Raw genomic sequence first — 27,771 nt, 5'->3', positions numbered from 1 at the left:
CCCCTCTGACGCCCACCACCCCCGGGTTCGCGCCGTGCGAGTCGTCAGAGTCGCCAGCCTCCTCCCCCCTCCCGTCTCTTCGCCTCCTCCGTGCCGCACAACTGAGAGCGCAGGTGAGTGTACAGGTGAGGGTACAGGCGAGGGTACAGGTGAGAGGGTGAGGGGGTGAGGGTACAGGTGGGTGTACAGGTGAGAGGGTGAGGGTACAGGTGGGTGTACAGGTGAGAGGGTGAGGGTACAGGTGAGGGTACATGTGAGATGGTGAGAGCACAGGTGAGGGTGAACGTGAGTGTACAGGTGAGGGTATAGGTGAGCGTCCGGGTGAGGGTGCAGGTGAGATGGTGAAAGCGCAGGTGAGGGTACAGGCGAGGGTACAGGTGAGATGGTGAGGGCGCAGGCGAGGGTACAGGTGAGGATGAGTGTACAGGTGAGTGTCCAGGTGAGGGTGGGTGTCCATGTGAGTGTGCGGGAGGAGCACTTGCCAAGGGTGCGAGTTAAAGAGCGAGAATGCAGACGAGAGAAGGGTCAGGGTTGAGAGTCCAGGTGAGCCCGAGGCTGCGCCTGATGATTTATTTACCGACGAGGGGGCAGCCTTGCTGAGGAAATGTCCACAGATGCGCGTTCAAGTGAGGCACTGCTTCTCTGGGACATCACTACGAAGCGTGTGCGCGAACGACAGCGGTCGATCTCTGTATTGTTTGACGAGTTACCCCCTCGCCATGGTAATATGGAATGTCCATCACCGGGTAATATGGAATCTCGAATGCCACCGGACCACGCGAATTTCCCAGTGAGGGAAGTGGCACCTAAGGGGAACGTCGAGATGACCGCGTGTTGCTGTTACTCTACGACACGGACCGTCAAATGTTTTAAATAAATGCATCTTCCTGTGGCCCGTGGAAGCAGTTCTCGTTTGATTTGCCGAGGTTGGAAGAACACGCTGATCAGTTCTCAAGAAATGAGTTATCGATCTAGATTTAAAAGTGCACAGCTCCAGTGGCTTCCTGATTTCGGAAGGGAGAGAGCGTTCCAGACGGCCCGGCCGTCTTTGTTCGTCTAAAGCTGCGAGGGTGACCCGAGTCCGAGTGATTGATGATTTATGCTCCTTGACGAGATCAGCACGGTGTTGTGGTTCATTCGTGGCAAATACTTTGTGTGTGTAATGAATGCGAAGTTAGCAATCAATTCAACAGGCGATTATCTGACTTTTGGGTGGATGGCCAAGGTCACAATTTGGACTGATTCTCCATATGCTATCAATGGCCTCGTAACACATCGCAGGATGGAGCGGTGAGCGCACTAAGATGACAAGCTGGGTCATCCGAGTTGGATTCCCACTGCTTAACGCCACTGGCAGAGTCCTTCCCCCGTCCATGAGCCCGCGTGGTGAGGTCTATACTCAAGCCATGGGGAGGCCCTCATTCATCCAGCAGTGGATTGACAAAGCCATTTCTATCGCATCACAGCCGTGGTTTTACCACCACCCAAAGTGATGTTACGTGGCATCAGGTAACATTACCTTTGTTCGTACTGAGACACGTTAAACGACTACAGTGTTAAATGGTTGTAAACTACGAAATTGTCCTGTAAAAATCCATAATCCGAAACTCAAACCTCATATATACATGCGTATTAACGCAAATGACTCGCTTATTTTCTCACACCTTCAGACTATTAAAGTTTTAATTTTACAAACACTTCGAAATGGGATATTTGTATCACATAGCCATGTGCGTGTCTGGTGATTAGTATTACATTCCCTGGCAGAGGGAGCACCCCCCTCGAGTCGCCCCCCCTCCTCTCCCCGTCACCCATGGGTTGCGAGTGGACAGCTGTTGAGGCCGGGTAATCCTCCAGGTGGAGAGTGACCACGTGTTCACATGGGGGGCATGGGCCGCAGTGAGTCTGCTGGAGACGTGTTGAGTGAATGGGTGAGAAGCCACAGGTACCACCTGTGTCGTACCTGGGACCCGATTTCACTTGCAGAGAAAGATGTGGAATGTGACCATTGGCTCAGCATGAGTACCACCTAATGCTCATTTGAACATTGGGCACTTGAAGTTAGACCTAAATGAACGGTCGAGTGGTAAAAACTTGAATGACCTTTTGAACGAAAAACCAAAGTCTTAATATGACCGGACCACATGGGGTAGGCATGTGGGGTGGCCACGCAGCCGGTTCGAATATTCTGCCTGGCTGTGGAGTGTTTTAATTTAGCAATCTAAAAAAAAAATATCCACGGCAATGTGGAGGAGACCCGTGTCGCACATTTTTCTATCCCTAGGGTTATCCACGATTTTACTCCTCTGTGCGGTAAAAACGTGGATAATTATCGTGGATAATATGCATGTGCTGCCATGACTCCTTAACTGCGAAAATTCGCGGATAATAGGAGTCATGTTTCAGTAGCTGTGGTCGGTCTTTGAAGGGCAGCTGCCCTTGAAGCACGTGTCACCGATGTGCCTCTGTGATTATGTCCCTTTCTCGAGCTCAGTATTTGTACTGTACCTTGAACTATACTCTGTCTCCATTTGTATCCGAGTGAAATACCCATATCTTCATTTGAATCTGTTTCTTTGTGTGTTTCCGTCTCTCTCTTGCGTGGCTTTGTGTGTCTCCGTGTCTCTCTGAATAAGCATAGGGCCACGGATAGTTTTTGCGGAGCCTTTAGCTCACGCCTATAATGGTTCTGTATCGTGAAATAATACAAAATCCTGCGTCTCTTTCAACTCACTTTTGATCTGCCGGAAGCTGTGGTTTGGCTACCCCTGTTATATACTGTATCGGTAGGATGGACTGGTAGAATGAAGGTGAGGGAGACTCAACAGGTAAAATACTTCGGGGTTAACATAGGGAAATGCTCCATCATGTTCTGTACAGCCAATGACTGGAATGAGTTCCCCCATAGCAGTGGAGGATTTTCCAACTAATATTAATATGCTTAAACGGATATGTAATGTATAATAAGCTGTACCACTGAGGATGCCTTTTTTATTTACACTTTTGGAAATGCTTTTGGTATCGCCGTTTATTATGCAATTGTATATGCAACGTACTTTTCTAGTTTATTTTCATTAGTGTTGCGCAAAATATTCACAGAAATAGAGCAATCAACGTAGGGTTTCTCCATAAAATTTAATTTTTAATCTTATAAACAGTCTAACTTCTTCACACGAAGCCAAAAACAAACGAAGGAGACATACATGAACAAATAACATGCACGCGCTACTCTGTAGGCAACGTAATATGCACATTCTGGAAAAGGGCTTCCAAAGTGAAGGTTTTAGTGGAATGTTGCTTCTCGAGATGTACCAGTTAATCCAGTTTTAGAGCAACAACTCGAGCCAACAAACTTAAGGTGCTGTTGTCTGCAGCACATTTTTATTATCCAGAGAGCCAGCTTAAAAAACAGGGAAAACAATAAAGATAAAACACAGTTCTATTTTTATGTGAGGTACTGAGATTTGTCAGTTCCTGCTGAAGGGTGGGCAACAAGAGACTAACGTCATGTTCATCTTGATTACACTCTTGTGCAAGACTGAGTCGCAATCAAATGGATATTTTATTCACTGGTACTTGGTCCACTACCACGTATTTTTCCACTTACAAATGTTGCTGCCCTGGCATGAAGCAACGTAAAGGGCTTTAGGCAGTGGCGTGACCTTGTGGTTCTATCCCGGCCACCCTGATTAAATCTGTGGATGTGTTAACTGTAAATATAGGCAGCATCTCCCCTCCAGTGGACTGGACTTGAAAGATCTCGTGACATTATTGACAAGAGTAGACCATTTTCTGCCATCGTCATGGTCCAAATTTGAAACATTACCCCCAATTTACTCATTTGGAATATACATTGCAATTATCGCCCACTACCGAGAAAATGTAGCAAGACACTCCTGGAAAAGTCATGACAATCGGCCTTTCCTCTACAAATAAGTGTAATAAATGAACAAACGAACATCACATACGAAGGCTGCCCTTGCGTTTGCTCCCTTATGGCATGTTTAAGACTATTTCATGGCCGCTACTGTTCCCCAGGAGTAAAGGCAATGTGCTCTAAACTATTCAAAATTGTGTTTAGAATAGTTTAGTTTTTAACACCATAGCTATAACCATGCCCACCTCGACACGAGTTACAACTACACCAACATATCAAATATATTAATCTTCACTACAGTGTTAGCTATTCTCATGCCATTATTTGGATGATGGCCCACCTATGCTGATTCCCAAAGGTAATTTGCCGACAACATAATCTTGCAACCGTTCATTCTGATATTTGTTTACCTCTTATGTTAGTGCTACTGCAGGAAGTCATTGTGTTCTTTGAAATTTAACACATTGTTTGGTGTTGCTGCCTGGCATTTGTGCAAAAACACAAAACAAAACCCTACACGTTCGTCAATGACTGTTTTGGACTCATACCAAATACATGCTCTTGACTGGTTTTACCTTTTCGGTGATGTATTCTGCCCAAGTGAGTTTTAATCAGTGATACTGATTTGTGGTAGTCTTATTTAGCAGTTGTACGTGTTATATATTTTTTAGTATCACTCAAATATTACCTTTGTGCAAGATTATTTGGTTTTTAATTGCATCAATAAAATGCAAATTTACCTTATGCCACCATTCAAAAAAAAGCATGCGCATAAAGGAGACATTCTGTGAAAGTATTTTTCCATGTGCGTGCAAACAGTTTGCATAAAAACACGTTTTACATGCGGAAATAAAGTTCAGTACTGGCTGGTGCAAAGCAGCAAGATGTGATCTTGATATGAGCCCTTTGATCACCTTCAAAGGTCAATTTGCACCATTAAGACTCACTGCCGGGTAGCAGTAACGTACAGTCATACTATTTGCGTTTACGAAAGTGCTATTATTTCAGACTTGAGCCAATATGATTGTGACAATGCCACGGCATCTGCTCATCGTGTGTCGTGTTATATAAGGATATGAGGGCATGCGTTAGTCTACGATTAATCTCATCACCAGCAGTCAACCAATTGAGATACTGCAGTTCCCATATTGTCAGTGATAGTCCTCAGTAAAACGTGCCCTGACTCAGAAGTATACTCAGAAGTATATTCAGAAGTGCTGAATAATTTACCGTGTGCTCCCCTGTCTAGGAGTAATGTGTGAGGTTATGTAACGTGCCTTGCACATTTTAATGTTCAATGTATTATTTACATCACTTCTTGTATGGATTAAATCCATATATCTTTCTAATAAAGATAATACACAGGAAAGGGCCTGTTTGACTGTATGAAAATCACATTTTAGCCCAACAGTCTATGCCCCTTCTGGGTGGCAGCGTTTATTTACGGACGTAAACTCTCTATTGTCCAGTTTCTCGTGAAATGTTACGTTTGGTGGAGGTTTTGCGGGTCTTTTTGATGTGTTCAGTGAAACTCCACAAATTGGGTCTGCTGGAACTTAAAAAAATTGCGGAGGCGATTAGAGGTTTCACGGAGTAGTGTCCTCCACACATTAGTGTTTATTAAAGGAGTTTAACTATAATAATTTCTCAAATGCACTTGAATATTTTTGTGTAAATTTAAATTTAAATTACTGTACATGTAAATAGTGCTTTTCAATTGAGGAACAAGGATAATCCTGTCATGGAAGGCCCCTGTAACGCATTGTTTGGGAGCGTTTGCAGAAAAAGAGACGATAAAATAGTTAATTTAATAGCCCTCAAGTTGCGTGGAGTGTGAATGCCCTTGTGTTCATGAGTGAATGTGTATTGCATATACAGATGTAGTGCTTCAAACTGGATCAGGACAAGTACATTGGCACAGTGGAGGTTTTTGTTCATTGAGAATGACCTTGCTGAGACCACCCCACTGCATCTGAAAACATGGCTTGCACTCTGGTGGAGGCCCATTGGCTGGTTTCATAAAACATTCATTCTGTATTCTTGGTTCTTTCCGTAAAGTCACGTAGAAGGGAAATAATAAAATAATAATAATAATGAAACAGAATAAAATAAAAGAACCAAGAATATGAATAAAATAAAAGAACCAAGAATATGAATCCCTGCAGTCACGAAAGCTTTAAACCGAAATTAATTCTGTAGTTGTTTTCCGCCTAACCCTGAGTGCTTTAAATGCGAATAGCCACAGTGTTCAAATCCAGGCTGCCAAAGCGAATTAAATCTCTCACACGTTTGTGCCTAATTCACCAGCCTTAGTTCGACACACCTCTACACCGGTTGTTGGATGTCTGCGTGAATGGATAGTTGAATGCACGAATTAATAGTAAATTAAACCATGAATATATAAATGGTTGAAATGTATAAAACGATGCATGGGTCAACGAATTAACACTTGAATGCATGAACTAATGGATGAATGCATGAATGAACGGATGAATAAATTAATTTTGTGAATGAATGCGTGCAGGCTTTGCTGAGACGCCAGTAGCGGGTGGACCCCACTGCCGCTGTGCCTTCCAGCGATCTCCGAGTCTGTGACTCTGCGTCCACGGTCTCTTTTGTTGTTGTTAATTTTGGCGTCATGTAAAAAAATCGTGGATCACCCTCGGACAATCCGATGAATGTGACGAAACTCCCCTCATTCATGAAAAAATAAATCACGGATAATATGACTCAATGGTGTTGCTAAAGAGATTTTCGCGGACCATTTTGGTGCCGCTGATAATAATAAGGATCATGGGTAATGGGGCTGTGGATAGGTGGGGTCCGACTATGCAGAATTAGAAATTGGAACAGTGCACCTGTAGAAAGCTTTCTTTGTTCCACCACAGATTACTCGTGCAAACTGACAAAAACTAAGCCGGTTCAGGTCCAGCGTGGACAGTTATAAGAATTTATTTCAAGCCATGCCCAGTGCTGAATGGTTTGGTGGCCCCTGCAGTGTGCCTTTCTACATTTTAGGACAAAATTGTCAGGCATGGTGTCGTGCAGCAATATCCATAGTTGTACGGTACCTAAATTCTGCCAATGTCTACACTTCCCATCTGCTCCATACAGCTCAAATCGCACTGGCCGGCGTGGTCAAATATGGTCAAATAAACCCTATTACCTGTACTATGTTGGGAGGTCATCATGCAGCAGTGGATTAACAAATTGACCGTACATGTACTTAGGAATAATAATACATTTTGCACATTTGGTAACACATCACTCACAGACACCCCACTCTCAAACATCACTCACACTGCTTTCAAACATCACTCACACACGCTCCACTCTTACACATCAAATATACACTGCTCTCAAACATTACTCCAGACACACACTGCTCTCATACATCACGTACACACTGCTTTCAAACAGAAAAAGATCTCCCACTATAGCCTTAGCAAACTGTTGTCCTTTATCAGCGACGCTGGCACGGCACACAAGGGGGGGGGTGGGTGGCCAGCACCACGCTCGACCACATTTTCCTCCCTCGTGGCAATGTTTGCACATCGCACCAGGTACTAATTTGAAACGGAGTCTACCTATGGGAGACCCAGGACCGGTTCAGATAATCGTCACTGATGTCGACCATCAGCGGGGAATCCAACTCGGGTCGCAGGGTTCGTAGCGCAGCGCGTTAACCACTGTGAGCCTTTAAAAGTGTGACGTGAGCTTGATATCGCGTTCATGCTGTAAATGGTTTGGTTTCGTCGAGGAGGCTGCTCTTCTTCTCCTTGTCTACATTTACATGCCAAATTCTCACATTAACATCATGTTTATCTCTCACATTAACATATCCACTTCTGTGCCCTCGTCTAGGAGGCCGCTCTCCGATCTTACAGTTACATGCTAATCCCTGACATTAACATCACTAACTCCGGCCACTTCTTTATAACCCTTGAGCTACACCCATTTCAAACCTTTTAAAACAGTCTGCCTCAGCAGCAGGACCATGCTTTCCCACCTGATGATGGACGCTAGTGTTGCGCCCGAAACGTGATTAATTTTATTTTAAACCTACGTGACTTTGTAGAGTATTATTATTTTTATTTGTTTTTTTTGTTGCCGATAAATTTGCGTTTGTAAAAGAACCAAAGCCCTTGTGCAGTGATGCCGATTTCCAACCCATTGCTGAGACTCGGGGAGTGGCTTGCTTGGTAGGAGGAGCATGTACATTTGTAAACTGTGTTAAAGACTGTCTGCCAGCCAATCACGGCCCCATTGTGTCCCTCTGCAGTAATGTGATCAATGAGATTGTGGTACACTAAAAAAAGAACCCCACTCTGCCACCGCTCCCCACTCAGACACACACTGCTCTGATAACACATTCCTGCGGAGGGAGCTGGTAGGAACGTTGGGTTGCTCGGTCAATGGCCAGGGTCAACGGCGGCGTGGTGTATTCCGCAAATATGCCCGACTGTGAGGGCGGGCACAAGCCGGCGTGAGTAGGTTAAACGTTGAGTTGTTTAAGGGCACCACGGGGTGACCAGCCCCTCCCCACCCAGCCCCACCCCTCCCACCCCCCACCCAGCCCCACCTTCCCCACCCTCCCCTCTCCACCCAGCCCCACCCCTCCCATTTTTGGATGCAGGACGGACGGACACAATAATCCCCTGTGGGCTGGTGGAACCAGGTGGTTCCTACCAGTAATATCATTCACCAGTTTTTACACGTAGGCTTTCGTGACCAATATAAGACACATTTATATTTGAGACCTAACGCAAAAAACCCCTCCATCATTCACCACCACATATCTATGGGACCTTTTTTGCCAGTATCCAGAAATGATGAAAAAAATATCAAAAAGAAACAGGCTGTCTCTGGTGTAGGGCTCTCAGTTTCAAAGACAAGGCGTATATAATTATCAGAGCATGTTTGTTTCCACGTGTTTGAACATCGTAACACGACCTGATTTATTGCCAGAAAGGGTAAAACCTATTCTTATCTTTCATCATTTACCACGGCGCTTGTGCCATGGCTATGTGCACGTGACGGCCACGTGAAGTGTCAAACGCCCGCTGGCAAGAGGTCACAGGACAGATCCAACAGGTGCCATGGGTTTGACTGACTCAGATGACTGGCCGATGCATCACCTGTGCCCCCCCCCCCTCCCATATACATACCTGTCAAGCCTCATCATCAGTGCCTACCAGTGGCGGCTCCTGCAAAATCTCTCAGGGGGGGCAAATGTCTGGATGATTGATAAGGATAAGGTCCACCCATGCAATGGATAAATTAACAGCTTAAGCATGTAAAGGCAACTTCACTTCTTTAATATTAATGAAAAATAAAGTGACTCTTACAATACATCTTGTTTGTTTCTATACTCACTATTAAAACAAACCACTCAAGTTTCTTTTATTAAAGATTCCACTAGGTGGCGACAAATTATATTGTTGGATGAAACGTGCTTACGTATGATGACGTAAGCACGTATGATGACGTAAGCACGTTAGGGCGAGCCCTCCCGGAAGCCATAGAGAATGCATTGCAGCGCCCCCGTTCGAAAAAAAACATCTTTGAATGTAAGTCTATGGGACCACTCGGGGCGATTCTCAGCCGGAGTGAAATCGCCCAAAAAGAGGCGGTACTCCACAGAACGTAGCATGACGCTGATTGGACTATATCCAGAGGCACAGTGACGGCTAGCGTGACTCTGTGGTTGAATTACATTGGTGGTGCGTCGCCCAATCGCCCTAATGAAGAAACCACCCCTGGTGCCTACCTTCCATTTTGATTTAAAACTTTCGTGACTGCAGGAATTCAGACGACCGCTTGTGTTGCGATCGAAACGTCGTGAATTTTTTTTATTTTGTTGTTTTCTATCTACGTGACTTTACCGAAAGAACCAAAGAATATGAGTGCCTACATTATTATGGACCTTATTGCTCACCACATTCCCTTGTTAATCTCAACGTTCATCCCACAAAGTCCCATTAAAAGGGAGAAACACAAACAAATGGACAAAAACTAAAAAAATTGCCCGTATTGAAATGGCTGTACGTCGTATGGACCTGAAAACTCAATTTCCCTGTGGGGCCGTCCATAAATGACGTCACGCACCTGGGGGGGGGGGGGGTGAGAAATGTGACGTCACATCAAAATGCGCAACTTTAAATAAATATGGAATTGTTATAACAACACTAATTGTTGTAACAACACTCCTACAACATCAGAGTGCAGCGCCACATTAAATACGCACTACAATGACAATAGTTTAAAGCGATTTGAAGCACGTTTTATTTTCAAAATGGAAATATGGTCATATTTGAGGGGGGGGGGGGGTCTGACTTTTTGTGACGCCGTGTGACGAGGTGGGGGGGGGGGTCAAAAATCGTCAAAAATCGCGTGACGTCATTTATGGACGACCTCTGTACAAAAATACGGGGTAACCGTATGGTTCTAGATTTGAAGCTTTCGTGACTGCAAGGATTCATATTCTTAGGTTTTTTCGGTAAAGTCACGTAGGTAAGATGTTAAAATTAATACAATAAAAAAAGTAAAAAATCACGACGCCTCCGAAACGTCGTGATTTTTATTTTACTTTTATTAATTTTTTTTACCTACGTGACTTTACCGGAAAAACCTAAGAATATGTAACCGTATGGGTTGACAGCTATGCCACCAACCACCCCCGTGGGCGTGGTCTATACGAGTGGGCGTGGTCTATACGAGTGGGCGTGGTCTAGACGTTGGCCTATACGATTGGGCGTTGCCTGCGATAGTGGGTGTGGCCTAGTGGAGTCTCGTGGTGGCCTGGCACCCTCGAGAAAAAGGTGGCACGCAACGGCGGGTGGACAATGGTGGCGCGAAGGCGTTCAGTTTTCAGGACACGGGGTCGCTGATAAAGGACACAAAGGCACACGGGAGCCTTTAAACAAAAAAAATGGACGGATGTGTGAGCCTAGCTCCGCGGTGACATCGGAACTCGAGATTTGCTAGGATTGTTGTGAATCACTCCAAGGCCGTAGCCATGGAGTCAACATTGGGGGGGGGATCAAATCTTCCAGGGGGTCTGGGGGTACCCCCCCCAGAAGAAAATCTAAAATTTAAAACGAATTTCCTGCCAAAAATATTTAAAAATTCACTAACACATAGGATGGACTTTTTATTTATGTTATACAATAATATCTTATAGTGTATTGTATTGCATTGCTCTGTTTTTTCTTATTTACCTTTTCTTGTTTCATTGTATATAATGGCAGAGATTAGGGATTAATAAAGTACAACCATAACCACAATCATATAAACAGAAATCTATTTTATAGCGATATATTGGGGGGGGGGGGGGGGTGGGGACATTTTGAGCATATTTGAATATTGGGGGGGGGGGGATGTGTCCCCCCCCCCCAATATATATTCTAATTACGACCTTGATTCACTCAGCCAAACCGTGCTACTCGGGAGACGTGGGGTGAAGGACGACTAAATACAAAAAGCAGTTGTAAAGAAATGATTTTTAAATCTAGATTTAAAAGTGCATAGCTCCAGTGGCTTCCTCGTAGTTCAGCATACATGTATACATCTCCAACTCACATGAATGTTTCTAGTGAATACTTGGGGTGGGGTGGGGGAAATCATCCAAAGTTTAAAAACAATCATTCACAAATGCAGTCAAGTAATAACTAAGACATCGGTACAATTTTAAGATAAGTATGCTAATTATTTAACTAGGAAAACCTCAGTAAATTTCAAGTTTTGAGGATGTGTGGCTAAATATGCTGTGGAAATACTATTTTATTTAAAACGTATTATGAATTAATAAATACAGTATCTCACATTTTACTATTACTGTAAAAAAGTCACTGTCTGCTTGTTCCAATGAACACTGGATCAGCACTTCCCTCCATCGACAGCTCTGTGGTGGACATTCCGCTGAGGTGGTAATTATTGCGCTGGGTATTCAAGCCAGAGCAATGTCATGCAGAATATCTGCAATTAACATCAAAAGCTGAAACACGTGTATGCCACGTTTAAAAATGAATTTTACAAATTTATTGACATGAGTGACATTTTATATTACACACATTTTTTTAATTAAGCATATTAAATAAGTGCAGATGTGCCAACTGAAGAAGAGACAGTTCTTACTCAGGTGGAGAGAAACCGGTTTTTAACTGATCCAACCTGGCAAACAACTTGTATTTAAATACTGGGCTTGGTGCGTGTAAACCAGGGATTGGATACAAATGTTTTGTTTCCCAACTTAAACTTTTAAAATCCTCTCTTGTCTTTACGAGTCATCATTTTTAACACTGAAAATATATAAATGTGTCCATATAAATTGAGAACCTAGGTTTAACTCTGGCGTCAACTAAAAGACAAACAAACATCTGTCTTGTAGCACAGAAGACATGCAGGTTGCACGAGTATCGGTTCAGCCCTCGGGACATTCTATTTGCGTAAGAGGGTGGGGGGAATGTTCTGCCTGCAAAGGTTGACTGGAAACACACACACATACACACAACCACTGCTCTTCTTCTTTGTCACGGTATGGACATGCCACACACACCACTCTCACACATTTATGGCAGAATCTAAGCCATTGATGCTGCTATTCTAACCAAGGCTTAGGTCCGGTAGATTTTGTATTTGTTTGCCAAGGATATAAAGTCTGAAGGAGGCAACGTTACCAATGGCTCAAATACGGTAATGTATTATTGCATATATTTTAAAGTCTTGTGCATAAACTAGGACATTCAATGGTATGCATACAACCAATCGCAAATTAACAGGCGTTTACAATTATTGCATCTCACTTAACATATTCGTTAAATCTTCACTTAAAGCTTTCGTGACTGCAGGAATTCATACTCTTTGGGTCTTTCGGTAAAGTCACGTAGGTAGAAAAAACAATCACGACGTTTCGATCGCAACACAAGCAATCGTTTTCAGGGGAAAAAATCCAGCAGGCCTGATTTTTTTTGATTTAAAAAAATATATATTTTTCTATCTACGTGACTTTACCGAAAGACCCAAGAGTATATACGTTAAACTGAACCGTGATCAAAATGTGTTGTAAAATTATATTTTCGTAAAAATCAAGGGCTGTAGCAGGTAGTAAAATTCAATGACTCCTAGATAGTCAATTTTACGTGGTCCACAATGGCCATATTCTCACAGAGGAAATTAAACCAGTTTCATGCAACATTTTATTGCAATAGTGAAAATTCTGTCGTTTGCAAACTGTTGCAGAGTATAATCCATCCCAAGGGGGTCGATTATTCTCCAAAATGTTTTGGTTAGAACTGTTGTATTATGCAAACAGGACTGCGTGGTGTAAATACGTTGTCAACTGTATATTAATATTAATATACCGTTAAACTACGTTTAAGTCAGCTTCACAATGGAGGACATGTCTATATCCAGATGAATTGATGTTTGACCAGGCCATGGAAAGTACTAAACCGTAAGAATCAAATTCAGTGCAGTTGATGTTGATGATTATTAAATGGATAAAATTACTCCTTGGCAAACAACATTGTTGATAAGATGGTGTTGGCAACCACAGTGGTTACTTTAAAGTATATTTTATTATTATTGCGATATAACTTGACAATATATTTTAAAGTGTGTAAGGTACGTGTCTAGCAATGTAGCTTCAACACTGAGGGTTTTTTTAATGTAATTCATGTATTTTGCAAGTTACCCATGAGCAATTCTCATTTAAGTCTTAAAACTCATTCTCACGAGGGTCTGCTTGATGTGCTTGGACATGTTTGTTTCATGCCTCTCATTGCGGTAATGGTTTGAAGGGCCTGCTACTGCAATGGTGAATGTTCAATTGGCGTCTGATTTTTGGCAACAGCCAACGCCTCCAGCCTGTATCGGGGTAAATCGCCCGTGATTTTTTTAGCGAGGCTTTCACAGCCTCCAGTCATTGCAACTCACCGCAACTCACCGTGGTGCATCTTCCCACGTTTTCCTATAGTCTCCATGGCAATGCAAATTAAGCCCTTACACATCGTATGCATGCCTAATGATTGCTGAAGGTATCCTGATGTACCTGAGAGCTTTTAAAATGAGCTTAACTTCTTGGAAAAGATACATCATAAGTGATGGTACATTTACTTTCTGCAAAAATAATTTCAAGATCCACGCACACTTTAACAAACAAAATAAATTATGCTTCTTTGCACACTAAATGGTGCGCTGCGAAGCGTGCAAAGATATACCTGCCTAAAAGTTAAATTGAGGCACTGGAAGAGGAACACGTGGCTTAGACAAGACATGTGGCCTAAAAACATGGTGCAAACTGTGAAGGAAAGTAAGTAGATTGGGCAGCACATGCACCCGATGTTCAAGAATAGTCACAGATTTGCAGCCAAGGAATGGATCGGGTTCGAGAGGTCGTGCACTGAAGAGATGGATCAATGAAACCAGATCCTGTGCCAGTGTTGGGTAGATGATTACACTGTACATTATGGGATTGTTACAGATGGTGGAAACTTGGTGGGGCCTTCATTCAGCAGTGGAATAATCACGGCTGACGATGTACACTCTGTACATGCATGTTGTAAATGGATTGAAATGTGGAAACCAATTCCTAATGTTGCCGAGTGACAGGCTGCCACAGGCATTGATGTCGTCCCAGTACAAAATGGTGGGCAGTGAGGTGGCAAAGTGCCTCAGGGGTCACGTGCTCATGTTCACTAAGCTGAGCCTCCAAGTTAATTGTTTGTATCCAGGCAGTCACCTGCCATTCAGTCAGGTTTCAAGTGCGGCCAGCTTACGAATTTCTAAATAATCATTTACTCGTTGTGGAGAATATACATGACAAAGCAAGCGGGCATACATTTTCTCCTTCACATATCCGTCTCTGTATAAAATACTATTTCTTAACCCGTCAGCTGCATGCCTTCTCTGAGGCCATAATTTCAGCAGCATTTGTTTTAAGGCAAGCATACTCTGGACCAGCTTTGATATATATTCTCATCAGCAGAGTCAGCCTTGCCAAGTTCATGCGTCTCAGTTCGATCGCCATTAAGAGCTGAATAGAATTGGTTTTGCAGACGTGTATGTGACATGAGTGTCATCGAGTGTTGGGTGTGAGTGTCAGATTGAAGAGACTCCAATGGTGTAGTGCCTTGTTGTCATTTTCCAGGCGCTGATGTACTGCCCACTGCGAGAGTTCCAATTTAAATCTTAACTGAGAATTTTTATTATCCCAAAATATTTTCAGCTGAAGGTCGTGGGCTTGTTGTGTTCCTGTTCGTAACCTGGATTTGGCCTGAGCTCTGGCCTGAGCTCTTCTACCAGGCAGGGTGGGATGCGGCATATCCACTCCAGTTTGTATGTATGTTGAGCTTCTTTCGTACCGTACGAAGCCAACCGTGCTAATCAAAGGTGCGTTTGATGTCACCATGTTAACTTTGAACTTGAACAGGACAGACCAATTAGGCCCTAGTCCTTGATGCCCATATTCACACACGTACAGACACATGTGCATCCCCATGTATATAAGGACGAGATTTGTATATACAATGTGTCATGAATAGATATTCTTAAGTATATTATGTATTAGTTATCAGTAGCAGGCTCTGCCAGCTGTCTTTCATCTTTAGCATCATACTCCATGGGAGGTGAAATACTTGGTTCACTGATAGGAATTATATATATAAATGTGGTCAAAAGTTTTTGTTTTGACAAGAGCCCAGAAATAAGCACGAGCTGTAAAAAGAGAAGGGACCACATACCGAAGCCCGAACTCAGTGCTGCTGGGTTTAGGGAAGGGAAGAAAATTGGGCTCACTGCCCCACTCGCACTAGGGACTGCGAGCAGGAACGTAATGTGGACGCAATATTGAAAGCATTGTAGGACATCAGGAGGTGGAGCGGTGGCACAGTGGTTAGCATACTGTGCTGTTAACCCGGTAACCTGAGTGGCATTTTCGGCCGTGGTTAATGTCAGTGGCAGGTGATATCCGGTCCTTCAACCCGCACTGACCAGCGCGAAAGCGTGGTCAGACAACCCCTAAGGCCTACACGGTGTGAGGGGAGGCTTTCATACAGCAGTTAACTGCCATGCATGCTGGGAATGAGAGGGGGCTGTAATTGTATTTTATTATGGAAGATTAAGCTGAGCCTGCCCTATAAGTAAAAATAAATAAGCCTCTGGGTTGTAATGATTGGGCGTCCAAATAAGCAAAAAAGTAGTTTTTCAGACTTTACTAGTTGTAGGTGCAGACCCGCCTATTATTGTGCCACATTCAGCCTTCTGTCATTTCTCGTTAGAAAGCTGAAAGTTACAATGACCTTACATGTACAGCTCTGTGTTACACTGCTGGACAAAATCTGCCCCACACCATATAGTTCTTGGAGTTGTTTGACCATACTTCACAACGCTGGTCAGTAAGGGTTACTCAAAGGGTTTGGATGTGCAGGACCGGTTCATTTATCACTCGCCACTGATGTTAGCATTGACCAGGAATCTTCTAACTCAGGGCTCTGGGTTCATAGTGGTGTGCACCGACTACTCCACCACCGCAGTGGTTAGTGCACTGCACTATGGGAGGAGGTCATTGTTTACTTATCTCATAGTCCAAAGCTCAGTTTTGTCAATTACTAGTAAATTACAGTACAGTTTCCTGGAGTGTATATTGTTCCCCTTGTATTTACTATAAGTTTCCCCTTAGGAATTAAATACTTCACCTTATTCATGGCTTACTCGGTTAAATAAAGAACATTTCGATATGGCTGAGTGGCACATGGATCATAATAATTAACCAGGACCGCTGCAGTTATGTGATTGAACCTGGATAGCCACCCGTGATTCAACTGATTTCATAGCTGTAGTGACTTCACGGTCTTACCAAAGACCAAACAATCTATCGCATGAAATGAGTTATTTTCGGTCAGTTTGGCAAACATCTCTCCTCTTGAGAATAAAATAAATACATTTAAATCAGACTGCCATGCCACTAACATTTATCTGCAGCAAATGTGCTTCCCCAACGTTAAATTTGCTTTCACGGGCACTTCCCTGAATGAAAATGTTCTTCCCCTTGTGTAAGAATGAATCTCAATTTGGAAGCAGCTCCTAATGAATGCTTTGTCTCATGAAACTGACACGGAATCGCACAAGTGGGGGTCAAATCTTTATGGAGGGGGCGGCGGGCGGGGGGAAGACAAAGTGAATGAATAACAACGGTGAAGTGTCGCGCTGCGATTCAGTGACGTCCTGAGTTAACGACCGCCGCCTCTGCTGCGTTGTTGTTGCAGCATGAACATGCGAGGGACACTTGCTTCGCCGGCGCTCACCGGGCTGCTGGCCGTGCTGCTGCTCGGCGTGGGCGTCTGCTACCTGTGGGCCGAGTCGCGCGTCTCTGAGCTGCAAGACCAACTCGAGCTGGTGACGCTACTGCAGGAGCGCGCCGAGCAGACGGTCACCAAACTCGAGGACGAGGCGCAGGGCCTCAAGAGCCGCTCCCTAGATGATCAGAGCAAGGTCAAACAAACCTCCAACGACCTCTCCATATGCCAGAGCAACCTGCAGTCCAACATCGATGAGATGGTAGGTTCTCATTTACCACCCCCCCGCCCCCCCCCCCCCGTGTGTACTGCATATATGTGTGTTTGTGGGCAGCTGTCGTGTGCCAGTTGGCGCACCGCACTGCTAACCCAATAATCCGAGTTCGATTCCCGCTCACTGCCAAGACCGGTGACGATTATCTGAACCTGACCTGGCTCTCTCCCTAATTCGACTCATCCTCAAATGAGTGCCTGGTGCAGTGCGTAAACATTTCCACTGGGGTGACAAAGGCGGGCAGGCGTGGTGCTGGTCACACACTCCCTCTCGTGTACCACGTTGGCCTTCATCGCTGCTCGCTAACATAACTTGCCCCAACCATACGTTAAGGCTACAGTATGAGGGGGATCTTTGTCTTGCATCTACAATAGCTGAGGAAAGTGCTCTGTGTGGACTCCTAAAGCATGTGAGACTGCATTGGCTACATTTTGTAGTGAATGTAATGTGCAGCATGACCAAGATCCTGGTCAAACAGGTGCAGCACGGCTTTGGGTTGAATGGACAGTTTCTTTTGAATTGGTGATGCTAAGGTTGTTTTTTTTCTCTCAAGATTTTGAGTAATGTTTTTATCGCTGCTGACGAGGGACCGCTATTGAGAAACAACAGTTGGGAAACATATGTAAGCATGATCAAATTCCAGCAGGCATCAGGTACATCAAAGAGTGAATTCATCACTATCACTATGTGTGCAAGGGTAAAATGAAAAAGGTAGCCCATTGCGAACGTAGCAAGTGCCATTAATAGTGTAATATTAGTAATGCATATATAGTTACTTTCATGTTGGTTAGGATCTACAGAACCCTCGCTACCAACAAGAGAAGGGGCATTTTCCTGTAAATCAATGAAGTTCTTTGCGGGTTTTTTTCAAATGTGGAAAATTTTGACCATTATGCCGGCCACACAATGGCCTGCTCTCTTGTAAATGACATGGCGGGATCTTTTTAACATCCGCTGAGTATTTCACAGTTAATCCACTCACAGTATCGATATTTTTTGTCATTTTTTTCTGGAAGATTTGCTGGTTTATCCAGGATGTTTCTGTTGCGCGTCGTCGCTTTAAGACGTTCTCCGTTCATATTTTGTTTGTTGCGGTTCCGCCCGACTCAAGAGCCGCATGGTTCACAGGGCTATACCGAATAAATGAAACTTGAAACTTGATAGGGGCGGCCGCTGGATATGAACTACGAGCCTCTGAAACAAGCAGCAAACACGCCACTGCGAGGCTTTGGCGCCATGCCAACCCTGCTCCACAAGCAGCCACCTGCATTTTGCCACGTGGAGGGAGGAGGATCACAAACCACGTGGAATTGTGTTGTCACCCCTTAGGTCCAGCCTGGCTCTGTCTTCAGGTTTACCCAGTTCTCAGATGACATCGCGTCCCACCGATGGAAACTGACAGTGGGGAAAGATGTTCAGCGATTATGTGGGGGGGGCATTATTTTTGCACTGAAGTCGTCTTTTGCCAACTCAGAAATGCTTTATGTGTTTAATAAGCGTTTCTCATCTTTTTATTTCAATGTGGTCTTAAATAGTTTTTAACCTTTGCCCAGAGGTTCCACAATTAAGCTTAGCGGTAAATGTCACCGCAGTGCTTAAGTCGATATGTCACGGGTTTATTTTTTTAATAAAATATTTTTATTCCACTTCCGCCCTCACGTCATACATTGACGGGAATAGATCAACATTCTGACATTACGGGCGGGAGTTGCAGGTGCATCGACGGTATCAGGCATAATGGAATCATCAGAGCAGGTGCAGGGAGGGGGATATGTCACAGTTTAATGTTTTCCTTACGTTTTTTTGTCTTTCAGAACAAGCAAAAGGAACAGGTTGCAGAACTGGACAAGTTGAAGGGTAAGATCATTGGACAGAGCGGCTATATGAATGAAGTGGCCCCATTGTACTTCGAAGTCAAATTCTTTACGAGAGGAATTTACTTGGCTCTTATTCCGCCTTTTTCTATTTCAATAAAATCCATCAAAAGGGCGGAATATTTTTTAAAATATAAATTAACGTGATGAATTATAATCACAACTTAAAATGTCAAGTATCTAAATGTGACTGGATCCCAAGACGTTAAGCAAAGAGCAAGACGTGCATTTTAAAGTCATGGGGAAAATTCTGAATCGTTTATGCAAAGGGTGACATTTTGTGACAGGAGAGCGTTGGAGAAGGTGATTTCTGTACTGATTGTGCCATTTGGTTGATGGAAATTGTCAGTCTTAGGCAGAGGTAAATAGGATGGTATTTTAGCCTGGACTTTAAAGGAAGAGTTTTTGGCATACGTGTGGAAAGCCAGATAGAGGGAGTTCCAAACAGCAGGAGCAGTCGTAGAGGAGAGGCAAATTAGTGGGAGGGTTATGAATATGAATAATTGATCTAGGACAGGATACAGGTACCCTATGCCCACAGTGTCAAGGATCATTAAGAAATGTGAATAATGAAGCTTGGAATGGGTACATTTATAACAATGCACACACGAGTGAGGGCTGGCAAAAAAAAACTTTCCCTTATCAAAAGTTACATTTTGATGTGAGGGTTATTAATGAGCTTTATCAAATCTGTTGTATGAAATAAATTCTCTGTTAACACAAAAACAAAGACCTCCCGTATTGCCTGAACACACTGTTGGGGCAAGTGCTGTTAGTGAGCACCTATGAAGGTCGGCACTGTGGCACATGAGGGGGTGGGTGGCCAGCACCATGGCCGGGGGCCTTTGTCTCCCCAGTGGCAATGTTTACACATTGTGCACCAGGTACTAATTTGAGGCCGATTAGACCTAGGGTAGGCCCAGGACTGGTTCATATAATCGTCACTGGTGTTGGCTGTGAGCGGGAATCAAAAGTTCCCTGCGGCTAACATAAGTGAGGGTTTATGCACTCCAGCTCATGTAGAAAACTCCGTTAAGGAATTCGGGACACTTAAACACGTTAACACACAATCTCTGTAAAACGTCAACTGTCATGACTTGGTAGAATTGTTTATAAAGCTTTAAAAGCCGAAAAACCTCTTAAGAGAAGCAATGCTCAGAAGGCTGCACACACATTGCACGTGGCCTGGAACAGTATTTGCCTTTGTTAAAAAGACATTACGTGGACATTAGTTCCGTTTAATGTCATCCTTTCCTTTCACAAAAGCTGCACCCAGAGCATACGTGTGCTCCTTGATATTTACTCAGCTGTTTGATTTACTTAACTTCGATTTGACTTCTACGACTTGAGATCCAGCAGGCTAAAAGCAAATCGTACCCATTATTAAAGCTGTGTGTACCCTTCAGATTGTATTTGCTTAGGTCAAAAGAGCAATCATTTATGCAATTAATGAAAACCCACTTTGTCAGAACATCCTAACAGGAAACACTTATTAAATACAATGACCTCCATCTACCTGTTCTGTGTTAATGGTCATCCTGAGCTGTGGAGGCAAGGCTAAATTATAATTTATTAATGTTGTATTTTTAACAGTATTACCACGACATATGAACAATACATCACTCATTCCTTTATTAAATAATGCAGACAACTCATTAAAATAATGACACGTCTAATAACATATATTTATATATAAATTGTTCATGACGATCATGAGGAACAACTGATGGACACTTTAGATGCCAACCAGCCAAGTGGGGCACCACGGTGGGGCGTCACGGTGGCTAGGAGATGTTAACTACCTCGCCTGGTATGAAGGAGGTCGTGGGTTCGATTCCGACCCCGACGCCTGCTGTATATTTGGAGTTTGTATAGTCTCCCCGTGGTTGTGTGGATTTTTTTTCCGGGTCTTGCGTGACAATTCTATTGATTGGCTGTATCGGGTGGAGGAGGGTTTACGAAACACATTTTACTTACGTTATCTGACCCAAAATATCAATGGTGAATCATAACATTGGACGTGAAAGCCTAGGTGTTTAATTCACATGAATGTATTCTAGATTTAGTTGTTTTCATTTATTTTATTTTATTTGTTGTTTTACCTACGTGACTTTACCGAAAAAACCAAAGAGTATGAATCACTTGAATGTGTTTTCATGCCCCGCGCATGTTTGTGTGCTCGCTGTGTTTGTGTGTTTTTCTGGGTGCTGTCCTACAGAGCATTCTACTGCCCTGGAGGCAGAAAAGAACAAGGTTGAGGCTGACCTTGACGCTGCTAAGAAGGACTGTGGTGCCCAGATAACTAACATCCAACAAGAGAAGTAAGTGCTCTTTCGTGTTAGAAATTTCACTTGGCACTAGCCCTGGTTGAGAACTCGAGTCTCAAATGAGCAGCAGTGGTGTTTGTCTCCATTGGCAGCTATGTGTGAGTGGTGGCCATTTCTTTTGCGGAGATTCACCTGTTGAAAGCAAAACTATTATTGGTGCCCATTGTATCGACCCTCGAGGGATGATGGCCTGAGTTGATCACCTCTGTGTCGGTGGAGGTGATAGCAAAATAATACATTTTCACGTATCCCCTTATTTTTTTACAACCTTACGTGGTCTATGATCTTCAGAGTTAACATCTTTGGTGAAATGGTACACTTAACATGTGCAAAATAAAACAGGTTTCAAGCTAGTCACGTGATTTTTCTTGGTGATGTGGCAACATGAAAAGCAGTCTGGTGGGTTTGTTGTTGAGTCCCTCATTCTTTCAACATTACACAAAAAGGGATGGGGAGCTTTTGGCATTCTTTCTATTCACCGGTAAATGCTATTCACCGGTAAATTGCATAATGCCAGAGACTGACAACTCCCATTCCTTTGTGCACCCATTAAATGGGCATCTAGTTATTAAAACAAACAAACTGTTATAAACATGATTCCCTGCACAAGGTTTCAGTTTTGTCGCCAGAAAAAAGGGGGAAAACCCTATTATTATATTTTGGTACTGGCAAAGGAGGCCTCATGGTATTGAAATTATACTGTTGTTGTAAAATTAGCATATTGACAATCCTAACTCAGTTTCAGTTCGAACACAGGACTCACACCAAGGTTGATGTTTTGTAAATGTAATGAAAATCAACACTGGACCACAAACAGTCTCAGGAACACTAAGGGGACTGCTCCTTCATGCTCATGTGAGCATAAAGATATCTTAGCTTGACTTTTTGAAACAAAGACTACAATAAACATGCCTTATAAAGCACGATGTATTTTGACCTTGAACTGAAAAATGAGAAACTGGAAAATATCCAGAAATCTAAACTACATTTGAAAGTAAAAACGTCAGAAAAACTACTATTGACCTGAAAAACGGAAAAAAGTGTGTAAACAATAAATAAGTTTGATTCGTGCGTAGAGCTGGAATTGTGCGCAAAAGAATCCCTCCAACTCAGCAGGGATTCAGAGTGCATTGCTACGAGATACGGTCAAAGCTAACACTACTGAACCCTAACTCATTTTGGAGTTGAGACACTCCGCTGCTCAATGCCTTTCTGCTGCACATTACGGGTTTAACATGTGTTCCAGAACTTTACGTACATGTTCAAAGTCGATAGCTCAAGACCATTAATAAAGTGTAATGACGTTCAACCTAATCGTTTGTTTCACCTTTGCTTCCCATCCGTCAACTAGCGTACAATGCCAGAAGCAGAAGACTGATATGCAGGCTGACTATGAAGAAAGAATTAAGCAGCTGACCATCAAAAAGGTACGAAGTTATTTTTTGGTTATATATCGCCACCATCGTAAGTAATTACACATTTAACTTTTTACTTTTATTTATTAAGTTAATTGGTTGTCATAATTTGCACGATTACAAGTTTAATTTGTTGAGTCACCATTTTGGCCATCACGTTGAAGATTATTTTTTCAACATAATTGTATCATTTTCATTGCTGTGTGTGTGTCACTTTATCACTGATCATTATAATTAATCATTTACCTTGACCCACTTCTATTTAATGTGCACAAATGTCCATATGTTGTTGGGAAACTGCAAACAAAAGCACTGCGAGAATGAACACAGCGCTACACGGATGAGTGTCCTTGGTTCAGGCCATGTGTTGCATTGGTGGGTAAGAGTTAAAATATCGTGTGATCCATTTTGAAGAAGTCACCTTTTAAAACCGTGTTGTTTTGTTCTGCCGGCAGATTGAAGTAAAAGAAGCGGACAAAGGTATTGTTACAAGCACACTGCACGTGTTTGCAGAAGATGTCTCAACAATGAGAGGCTAGTCGTTTCCCCCCTCTTTGTGCACAAAGCTTGGAAACTTCGGATGTAACGATTCATTTAAAAAAAAAATCGATGCTGTCACTTGCATTTTATGCAAGGATCGTGTACAGGAATGGATTATTTCCTCTCGGTATATTTTGTGAGATTGGTTCATAGAAACCCAGCAACCGTTTTGCATTCTGCAGCACACAGGCAAAAAGATAATTGTCTCGTAATTTGAATCACAATAATAAGTCAAATAAATACTTATTTTGTTTAAGATTGTTGCGTCTTATGTGTGAAATTGTTATGAATTGGGTACGTTTTGTTCACGGTTTACTTGCAACCAAAATGTCAGGATCTAATCATCGGCATCAACATTGACATCATAGTACTTGCGTTGCACATTACAGGTACTTTTACAACTTTGTAATGTCATTTCCAGCTGAAATATTTGAGAAATGCACATTAATGTGCAAGTGCAATGTTAAATTGTTGGTCTAACTCACTGACCCACTTATACTGGACAGCTGTGAAAAAGAGCTTCATGGCTCATCAGATTCCTTCAGTCTAAATGACGATTCTGATCATTTAATGCTATGAGATGTAAAAATAGCAGATATTGTAGTTGGTGGCTGGATCATTTTTACGGTGACATCTGTGTGCTTCCGCAGAAAACTATGTTGAAGCATTTTGTGGCTCAGGAATTGAGACAATTTAATTATAAATGTATATGAGCTATCCATTTCAAATACCAGTCTGCAATTAAATCGTGTCCCTATTTAAATGTGAAAAGTCGTAGAGCGGTGAATTATGTGAAGGCGGCATATTTATTCAATGAATGGACACATTTGTTTATTTATGAGCGTACACTGGTGGACCATTTCATAACTTGTATTTCGAGATCAGTGTTGTAAATCATTTAAACTGTTGTTATGATTTCCGAGTTATTTAAAAGTGTGTGATTTAAAAGTCTTAATCAATCCACCAAAGCTGCACCAACAATTAAATATATTGGCAAGGGCATTTTTTTCAAATGCTACATGAGTATCTATAGTTGGAGTGTGTGTTGTTATGATATTAACTGCTCTTACGGGTGATCTTGATGGTGCTTTTGTGTTCTCTTAATTTTTGTAGCAGCTAAGCCTTAGAAGAAGAAGAATCCTCCACAAACAAGGCCTCATCTTACAGGTGCTTCTCATCTACCCACAAGGCTGATGTAACTCCCAAAGTGGAGCTTGAGGATTGGTAGCTTAGATATCGTTTCACACCAAAACTCAGCAGCTTCTGTCAACCTTTCACCAATTTCTCTGTTGAAACATTGCACATGTTTCTATTGTGCTGCTGCAGTCTGCAATCATAGAATTGTCTTCCTTCATTGTCCATACTTCCGACTCGCTCATGTTTCGTTTTGAATAATTTGGTTCTATGCATTGTAAATGGTTTGTTTTGTTCAACATTTTTTCACTTCAACTGTGTTGAGGTGGAAAGGTAAGACTAAGAAAATGAAGCTGCTACTTGTTTGTCAGCTCAAACGACCTGTTGATGATTAAAGTTTACCCATAATGCTTATATGCTCATGGACTTAAATGTAATTTTAGTTTGACAAAGAAGCCAACTTGGTCCTGTTAGTACTGGTGAGACAAAGCCATGCTTGAGGCTGTCTGGTGTAGGCCAATCAGTTTCAAGGACAGTGCATACATTATCAAAGTAAATTTTTTGCATCTTTTACCACAAGTATGTGTGGTTAATGCAGACTGGATGCCATTGAACATCTTAACACCTGTATTTATGCCAGAAAGGCCTTTTTATATCATTAGGTATCATACATATATCAGTTTTGCTTCATATATCTCTGTTTACAACATTCAGTGTGTATGTGTGTATATATTCACATGTTTAACGTTCTTTGCGTCAACCAATTTGCGTTTACTCTGCACAAGTGCTAGGCTGATGCGTTATGTTTTCTGACAAGCTTATGCAGCCCAAGTTTTTTAAATGTAGAGGGTATTGTTTGTGTTAATGACCAGAACTCTTTAAAAACTGCCCCTCTGCTTTTTGAAAATCGATCCATTTTTTTTGTAACCATCACAATACATCGCATACCACGCCCGTGTGTGTTCTGTCATACATCCGATGTAGCGTTCTCCAAGAAAAATTGTGGTTCTTAATATTCTCGTAAAATTGGAATGAAGTGTATTATTAAATAAATAAAATTACAATTCCTGATAAGGGAAACAAATACCAATGAATAACAATTGAATGATTACCAATCTATATAATTACAATACCCTCCCCCTCTTTGCCTCGAATCAGTACACCAGATTGAATTAAATGATGACGTCAGCCTGCTGCTGCTCTATTTAAGACCGGGAGCAACAGGAGAGCTTCACCATTCTTGCCCGATGAAGCTGATTGTAATTATCAGCGAAACGTCGTACTACTCAAATTTTAAAATGCTGTTGATTCTCTCTTCAACACACCGGTGGGCTAAAGAAGTGAATTATTTTGTCCTTTGAAAAACGTGACACATGTTTTACTGTTTGGCCGTGTCGGGTGGTGGAGGATTACGAGACATTTATAAATAACGCGATCTGACCCAAAAACCTATATTATGAATAATATTGGTCGCGAAAGCTTTCGTGTTAAAATGATCTTATGCCGTTGCTCTTCTAACGTATTCCTCTTGTTAACACACAGGGCCCGAGGAAGAACATACTCAGCATATCCCCTTCCATTGCAACAACGGTCAATTCCCTTTGTTACCGATTGCAGTGAGAACATATTATGAACATCTGCTGATGAGCACTGAAAAAATAAAAATCTACACAATCACTAATTCTGAGCAGTTACATTTTTAGAACATCGAGTTACAAGCACGCTTTATAATAACCCAAATCCATCAGCAATTGCTGCGTAATTTAAAAATGAACATTTTATGTTCAGGATATTCAGGTGTCTGTACATTTTTGTGGGCTTTTTTGATTATCCACTTCAAAGTGTGATGTTTATTAAATAATACATCTTCGTGTTGAGTTTCTATGTGAAATTTAACCTCCACATAAATAAGAAACTTTTAACTTAATGCTTTTAGCAGTTTTCATTTTTGAGGTCTAGCAGGGGCTAATGTGAATTACTGTAAGGAAATTATTCATCGGCTGTTTTATTATAAGCTCAAACGTTTGGAATGAGCGCTCTCAATTATTCTGCGATGACGTTTTCATTCGCATTTGCTTGCAACTTAGTTCCAGCTAGTTTGTGTTTTTATTAATATAATGACCACTCAATATTTCTTAGTTGGCAATATTTCAAAAGAACGTACATTTTTATATGCATCAAAAAGTGTGTTTGTGAAAACATTTTTATAGGGTTTTCTTTTCATTGATCAATTAACCCAGGTTGGTAGATCATCACTATGCCAAGTTGGTTTAATATCAGTGTTATGCCATACATTGAAAGTTCAGTCATTTTAAAATTGGACACTTTAAAAAAAATCCCGTGAAATATTTTAAAAGGGAGTGGTGGGGCAGGAGGTTGCGCAATGCGCTACAACCCTGGCTGAGTTTCATTCTTTGGCCACGGCTAACATCGGTGGCGAATCGTATCTCAATTTGTCCTGGGCCCCCTTCATCCATATGCATGGACCGGTATGATAAAATGTCCAAAAAACCCAATTATTGACATGGCCTGGGGAAGCGTTAATCCAGCAGTGGATTGACAAAGGACTGAACATTATAAATCTTTATTTGACAAATATGCCTGAATATTTAACATATATGCCTGAAGATTATAATTGGCTGCAATGGCACCCTGAGCCAGTGATGTGTCCTGAAAGACATTACTTTACAACTGATACGGAGCACTACATGGTGATTTGATTTTCTCACTTTTTGTAAAATGTATTCTTAGCTTTATTAGTACTGTTAAAAGTCACAGTTTTTTCAGGGAACTATTTGTTGCGTGGGGACCAATTTCCTCAATGGTCAGTATAGCACTGGTATGTATTTTTATATTTAGATTTTTTATTTTTACGTGCTGCTACCAACCCAAGCTGGAAATATCTGAAAAATAATTTGTAATAATCTCTCAGTTGGAGATGTGGTTTTATGTTGTGTGGTGGGTTTAAAATAAAATGGTTGCTAAGGTGGGATATTGGTGAATTATTGAGGATCAATAAATATTTGTTATACACA

The 27,771-nt window shown here is 42.2% G+C and overlaps 1 protein-coding gene across 11 annotated transcripts; it reads left to right on the top strand.

The window, feature by feature from the left end:
* On the top strand, nt 1-27,771 carry LOC144738287 (uncharacterized). 11 transcript variants are annotated; one of them, XM_078621347.1, is made up of 8 exons: nt 1-113; nt 17,143-17,434; nt 19,261-19,303; nt 21,539-21,641; nt 22,999-23,074; nt 23,518-23,542; nt 24,716-24,769; nt 26,279-27,771. In XM_078621347.1, the coding sequence occupies exons 2-7, from the start codon at nt 17,144-17,146 to the stop codon at nt 24,727-24,729; spliced, it is 552 nt and encodes a 183-aa protein (XP_078477473.1). In that variant the 5' UTR covers nt 1-113; nt 17,143; the 3' UTR covers nt 24,730-24,769; nt 26,279-27,771. The 11 variants fall into 11 exon arrangements, with proteins under 11 accessions (XP_078477473.1, XP_078477442.1, XP_078477493.1 ...); XM_078621316.1 differs by having other exon boundaries at nt 23,518-23,596; XM_078621367.1 differs by having other exon boundaries at nt 49-125.

The sequence above is a fragment of the Lampetra planeri genome, chromosome 3 (genome assembly GCF_965212315.1).
Source record: "Lampetra planeri chromosome 3, kcLamPlan1.2.h2, whole genome shotgun sequence".
Lineage (NCBI taxonomy): Eukaryota > Metazoa > Chordata > Hyperoartia > Petromyzontiformes > Petromyzontidae > Lampetra > Lampetra planeri.
The sequence above is the reverse complement of the archived record's forward strand: the minus strand, read 5'-3'. Positions and strand labels throughout refer to the sequence as shown.

Excerpts from the sequence above, each read along its gene's own strand:
- LOC144738287 (XM_078621297.1), top strand. The coding sequence starts at position 10,541 with ATGCCACCAACCACCCCCGTGGGCGTGGTCTATACGAGTGGGCGTGGT. Across the intron at positions 17,435-19,260 it reads AGTCCAACATCGATGAGATG|AACAAGCAAAAGGAACAGGT; the intron begins GTAGGTTCTCAT and ends TTTGTCTTTCAG. Across the intron at positions 19,304-21,538 it reads AGAACTGGACAAGTTGAAGG|AGCATTCTACTGCCCTGGAG; the intron begins GTAAGATCATTG and ends GCTGTCCTACAG.